Consider the following 6,898-nt stretch of genomic DNA (forward strand, 5'->3'; position numbering starts at 1 on the left):
TATGTAAACTGTAGTTTTGCCTTTTGGCTCAGCTCTGAAGAGATAGCAATAGAGTTGCCATAATCTCACCCCCCAAAAAATGACCATTTCAAAGTGTAAACATTTTTTTTTTAAAAATGGTCAACTTAAGATCCCGTCATCCAGACTTTTGTTGTTTCCGGTGTTTTATTGTCGTCATGAATGGGTCGTGCTTGCGTCGCATCTTCAGGAAAAAGTGTCTTTGAGTGCACTTCACATGTAACTGTGGACAAACACGTGTGCTTTTCTTATTTGTCCGGCGTGTTATTCGTGCATGAACAGACATCTGAGAGGGGAGGACGGCGGCTGTAGCACCAGATGAGGAAGCCCCGGGGCGAAGTCCACCGGTGTCGCCGACTTGAGAAAGAGAACTGCATTCTGTGTTTACTGTGCACAGCGAGTGAGGGGGGACGAGAGGGGGGTCACCACTCGTGTCCTTGCCTTCAGCGGCTGCTACATGAAGAACCAGTCGCTCTGAGAGTCGCTGGCTCGGAGGGACGTCACTGCAGTGACGTCTCCTCCGGTGAGAACAAAGAGTTAAGTCTTGGAGGAGCGATGGTGTCATTGCTGAAGGGAACTCAAGCAGTAACACACTCTGTAGCTTCTGTTGTCTTTTTGTATCTTACTCAATTCAAAAATGCTCGTAGGCATCACTGAGCTCTCTGCCTCCCCCTACAGACTTAGAGGAGAACGGCAATAACAACAATACTGAAAATATAATAATAATATAAAACAAGCACAGACAGAAGTGTATAAAAGGTAAGAAAATGCAAACAGAAATTGTAATAATAATAATAATGGTAATAATAATAGTTGTATTCTCATTGTTAGCATCTTCTTGAATAGCTTTTCTGTTACGAGTGTTACAAAACAAATAAAGAATGCTCAATACATGATGCTAATTAAGCTAAGCTAAATATCATTGGTAAACCATTATGGTTCGTTTTTTAATTTAATCTCACTTTATCCTTTACGTCAAATGTCTTATTTATTTGATTTTTATTTAAGTTTCTTATACAAAATCTTAATTTGTAATGACTGCAGATAATTGAACAACATTATTGTTGTCATTTGTAACATTTGGGCTTGAAGGACAGTAAAACTTTAGATGCATTCTTAACAAATAATATATTTTTTTGTTTTGTTTGTTTCATGTAATACAATGTTGAAAAAATAGCGTTGGTTTGTGGCCTACTAAATTATTAAATTACTTTCCAAAAATAATTATATTAGGTGGTAAAATGGCGGGAGAAACGTTCTACTCAAAATTAAATACAAAATGACATTATTGATAGGATATGATTCAAAGATAATGACGAACACAATAGAAAGAATAATAATACAATTCATGTCTCGATTTTTAAACCGTGAAAAGAAAAATGATAAAGTGCTGTGACGAGAGTGGACGTGAGTTTGCCGCCCTCTAGTGTCCAGCACAGCTTCTCCTGCAACAAGAATGAATAATTCATAAATGAAAGTGTTCTTCAGCTGAGATCTCTTCTTGATATGTATCTGATGCATCTTAAGCCACTGTTGGAGTTGATATGGTTCAGAAGTGGATCACGATAAGGTTCTATTGTGGAACTTTGCCCCCCCCCCCTCCTTCTGGAACCTTTCTGCCAGATTAAACCCGAGCCATTGTTGTCAACCACAGGTTTAATGTTTAAGCTTCAACACCTTCACTGACCAATCGAAGACCCACCAGCAGCTGTGAGTCACAGGACAGAGAGGAGTGACCGATCTGGACCTGAAGCCATTTTAGTTTTGACAACACTATTGACTGAAGCTCTTCATAACAAACATGAACTGCTGTTTCATCGTAAGTATTCTTGTTTTTTTTATTTACTGCATTTAAGGGCTATTGAATGAGAGAATGCTTCTTATTGTAAGGTCATATTAGAGTTAAAAACAAGTTTGTTTATGGACATTAATACCTTATCTATCTATAATAGTTGAAGGTAGAGGAAGTTGCACTCAAATAAAACAAGCGTCCATCTTATCAAACCCACAAACTGTCACCACTAGTACTTTAAGGTTGGTTTGGCTGAATTAAGAAGTCCCTTTAAAATGCACATTAATTAATACAACAATCATTTTGTCATACACATGCATAGTTACCTGTAGAAGCTCAATGACACTGTCATGATAATTGCATATCATTTAATACAATTGGTTATTTTTATATAAAAGATTACAGATAACAACAGTAAACATTATACATTATTAGGTTCAGATCAATCAACTGTGTCTCACTTTATATGCCTTTTTTGGTTCTTAATGAGTTATTATGATAAAACACATGTTAACTTGTATAATTTGGAAGAGAATATTACGATAAAACATTCTAATATAAATAATCTGGGAGATAATATTATTTCAAAACATGTCAAGATGTATAATTTGTGAAAGTTGATCATAACAAAACATGTTAATATGAATTATCTGGGAGAGAATATTAAGACAAAAAATGTCAATATGTATAATCTGTGAAAGATTATTATGACACAACATGTTAATATGAATAATATGGGGGATATTATTATGACAAAAAATGTCAATATGTATAATCTGTGAAAGATCATTAGGGCAAAACATGTCGATATGTTTAGTCTGTGAAAGATTATTATGATAAAACATGTCAATAAGTATAATCTGTAAAATATTATTACGATAAAACATGTCACTATGTATAATATGTATAAGATTATTATGAAAAAACATGTTAATATGAATAATCTGTGAGATATTGTTATCACAAAACATGTTAATATGTATAATTTATCAGATATTGTTTCATGAGGAATGACTTTCTCTATTTGAATGAAAAAAAATGTAACAAGCTTTATATCATTTCGAATGTATCCATTAGCTCACTGTGGTCTCCCTCAGGTTCCCCTGTGATCAACCCACACCATGAAGGACAGAAGTGGGAGATTCATGCGGCAGGAGAGCGAGCGATGGTCCTCCTCTTCTGAGAGGAGCTCCATTAGTGATCCACCAGCACCAGTGTGGGTGACACACACTCCTACTCCGGATGATGATGATGATGATGGTGGTGGTGGTGGTGGCACACACTCGTCAAACCGCTCTTCATCTCCTGGGATCCAGAAGAACAACTCCAAGGTCTTCAGCATGAAGGACAAACTCAGGTCGCTCTTTGGTTCCTGGAGGAGCTCCTCTCCCCAGAGCGACACCGAGACCAGCTCCAGCAGGATCCAGATCCTCCCGAACGGGACCAGAGTGAGCCCCCCCGTGAGTCCCCTGACGGGGCGCAGGAACTGGGACACCTCCCCTGGTTTGTCAGGCGAGACCCCCGCTGACTGGCTGGGTCCTGGAGAGGAGTCCGTCGTGACCAGCATCCGCACCATCGAGTCCTACACCGAGAAGGTGGAGCTCTACAACCAGAAGTACTCGTATCTGAAGTCGTGGCCGGGCCTCCTGCGGCTGCTGGCGAGCCTGGAGCTCCTCTTCGGGGGCATGGCCATAGCTTGTGTGGTGGCCTACGTCCATAAGGACAGCGAGTGGACCAACATGTACGGTCAATACAGCGGGGCCTACAATAACGGACTGGCCGGATACAGCTACCAAGGTCCCATGACCCCCTTTGTTCTGTCAATTGTGGGACTCTCCTGGATCATCACCGTGATTCTCATGGTGGTGGGTCTGACCCTGTACTACCGCACCATCCTCCTCGACTCCCCCTGGTGGCCTCTCACCGAAGCCTTCATCAACGTGGCTCTGTTCCTGCTCTACATGGCGGCGGGGATCGTGTACCTGAACGACCTGAACCGCGGCGGGCTCTGCTACATGACGCTGGGGGTCAACCCCATCATGGCCACTCTGTGTCGGGTGGAAGGGGGTCAGATAGCCGGGACGGGGTTCCTCTTCATCAACATGGCTCTGTATCTGGGCGGCTTCCTGGTCAGCCTGAAGATGTGGAGACACGAGGCCACGCGGCGGGAGAGAGAGCTCTCGGACTTCAAGGTGATCCGGGGGATCTCGTGATGTAGCAATGTTGCTAATCATGTTAGCATCTGAGATACTCTAGATCAGGGGCGTCCAAACTTTTCATCTCATTCAGAAGTTCAAAATACAAAATGTCTATCCTTACATCCAGTTCAACACAAAAGTAAAACTTTTTCAGTATTTACAAATAGCATTGACCCGTGGGAGCTTATCATAAAAAGCTTATTCAATTTTAAATTATTACATTTTTTATCATCTAGATACATACATAATAACATATATAGAAACATACAATAAAGCAATACAATATAATATATACAGAAAAATGTATTAAAAACTATCAAACATATTTTAAAGTGTCATAATGAAAATGAATTTAATTTTTTTTTTTTATTCCATTTTATATAATATTTATATTAGGGAAATTCCACATCGATTTTGCTGTATTTGTACGTGGTTGACGCCGTAATACATTAATATTTTGATTAAAGGGATAATTTCATCTGGCTGTGTATACATATGGATACTATGACTTTTGTCAGTATAATTTTATTGATCTATAACTAGATATTCTTCCATGTCGAGAAATTTGAATATAATATTTATATCGTCAAATTAAATATGTTTAAATTGATTAAATATTTCTCTTTTTGAAGGAATATAACCATACCGACGTGCAAAAGCCCACTGTAAATACACTCAACTAGCACCATTTATTCATTGTTTTACTATTTTTTATCTCACCTTTTAAGAAATATAACATTTGTTTCTTCTATGTTATTGGATTAAAATGTAAATATAAATTATCATACTTTAAACTAGTTTCTATGAGGCACTTTGGAACAATTGAAAAAATATTTAATTATTCACAGCTCGTGGTTTTACCTGCACCTCTCAACACTGTAAATTAATATATCATTTTAAAAGTGTATTTTATCTCATTATGTTGATGTTATTTAATTCTTTGATGATTTGAACTGGTATTATCGGGTGTTATAGACGTTCTTCAGGGGAAATTTGGATATTAAATAACTTAAAATTAATATTTCTAGCACAAATTCACGCTTTTTTTCATGATTTTTTTTAAAGAAGAAATATAACATAATGACCTTTAATAAAATAATCTTTATTTAATCCTGAAATGTTTATTTTACAAAGGCAAATATACTCTTAAATAGGGTAATATATTCATCAATGAGTAACTTAGGTGGAGCATACAATCACTGGTCATATATAGCTCATATATCATTTCATACTTTAAGAAATTCTTATTTCTTTTTGCATTTTGCCTATTTTCAGAATAATGATTAAACATTATAGCTCAAGGAAAACATGCAAAATCAAAAATGGTGGAACAATAATGAATTACTATTATATTTTTCTATAAAACTTCTATGTAACAAATGAGTCTAACTTCACATATTGTGTGATGTTTACTTCCATGATTTAAATGTTTATTTATTTGTGTTTAATTTCAGTTTTTGCCAGTATAACTATGTGATTAAGAAGTAAATATATATATTTGGAAAGACCTAACTTGGATCTTTCACCAAAATTAAATACTGAAGTCAATAATGAATATTGTTGGATGTTTTTTGCTTTCAGTCGACAGCAGAAAGTCGTCACTTCATCCCTCTGCCCTCTAAAAAAAAAAAAATCTCGTTCAGTGAAGAACCAGCCGGTCGTGTGAGGGAAGACCACGTCGACCATCACGCTCGTCTCCCACAAGGACGTCAGAACCGCACAGGGAAAAGTCCTGCGGTCCAGATCGTGGCAGATTATGTCTTGTGAGTTTAACTTTAATCTAAACATGACGTAGTAAGTCGTAACCTGCTGTGGATCTTCAGGAAGTATCCAGAGATCACCTGCGTGGAGGAGAGAGACGACTACAAGGCAGTTTTCAACGACCAGTACCAAGAGTACAGAGATCTTCACAAGGATATCAGCGTCACTCTGACTAAATTCTATGAGCTGGACCTCATGGTGTCGTCGCTCAGCAAAGGAGGGAAGACTCAAGAGGTGAGATTTCTGTTGTGTATCAAAATAAATCCTTCATATCAACTCGTATCTTCTCTGCAGGAGCACCGGAGAATTAAGAGCATCCTGGCGACGTATGAGCAGAAGAAGAATGTAAGAGCCCACCCCCCAGCCCCCCGTCACAGCTCATTGACTAATAATTGAAAATATTAATGAGTTATCAGTAAGCCCGGTAATGAGACTGCTGTGTAAACATTTGCTTTTTCAATCATTCCGTCCATTGATGCAAATTATATCACTTTTTCAAACGTGGCTGACTCCGGAAATTCTCATTTAACCAAGAGGAATTACCTAAATAAACGAGGCGGAACAAGAGAGAGAGAGAGAGAGAGAGAGTGCTGACTGAGCTTTTAATCAAAAGTATCTTTTGTGTTTCTACAGGATCCTGCTTTCGTGGAGAAGAAGGAGCGATGTCAGTATTTGAAAGACAAGTTGAACCACATTAAGAAGAGAATACACAGTTTTGACCAGCAGACCTCAGGAAGACCGAGATAGATAGAAAGTGATCTTTGCCCCTTTTCTAGTATCATTTTTTTTAAATTTTATATTAAGCTTTATTTAACTTTTGTCAGTAATGCTAAACCTTATATGGATTTTAGCCTTTTTTACAAAACAATAGCTTGTGTTTATGTCATCAATCGACCAAAGAAATGTTTGTTTGTGTCTTTTGTAACTATTTGTATTGAAAAAAAAATGCTGTAAATTATTGATTCATCAGATTTTCCATGTAATGTGAACGTAAGTCGAGGAAGATAAATTATATATTTGAATAAAATGTGAAAGTCATCTTAATAAATAGATACATTCTAGACTTGTTGATGATAACTGTGGTGAACTTTAATAATAAGTTAAATAAAATAATGTTTTTTATACCAGT

The 6,898-nt window shown here is 37.3% G+C and overlaps 1 protein-coding gene across 1 annotated transcript; it reads left to right on the forward strand.

The window, feature by feature from the left end:
• The first annotated feature begins 1,783 nt into the window (after window positions 1-1,783).
• On the forward strand, window positions 1,784-6,893 carry LOC148063533 (MARVEL domain-containing protein 2-like). Its single transcript, XM_087810236.1, has 6 exons — window positions 1,784-1,837; window positions 2,908-4,002; window positions 5,590-5,771; window positions 5,832-6,003; window positions 6,064-6,114; window positions 6,403-6,893. Exons 2-6 carry the CDS (start codon window positions 2,932-2,934, stop codon window positions 6,514-6,516), a joined length of 1,590 nt encoding a protein of 529 aa, XP_087666362.1. The 5' UTR covers window positions 1,784-1,837; window positions 2,908-2,931; the 3' UTR covers window positions 6,517-6,893.
• The last annotated feature ends 5 nt before the right edge of the window (window positions 6,894-6,898 follow it).

Source organism: Callionymus lyra, chromosome 16 (assembly GCF_982586985.1).
Source record: "Callionymus lyra chromosome 16, fCalLyr1.hap1.1, whole genome shotgun sequence".
NCBI classification, from domain to species: domain Eukaryota; kingdom Metazoa; phylum Chordata; class Actinopteri; order Syngnathiformes; family Callionymidae; genus Callionymus; species Callionymus lyra.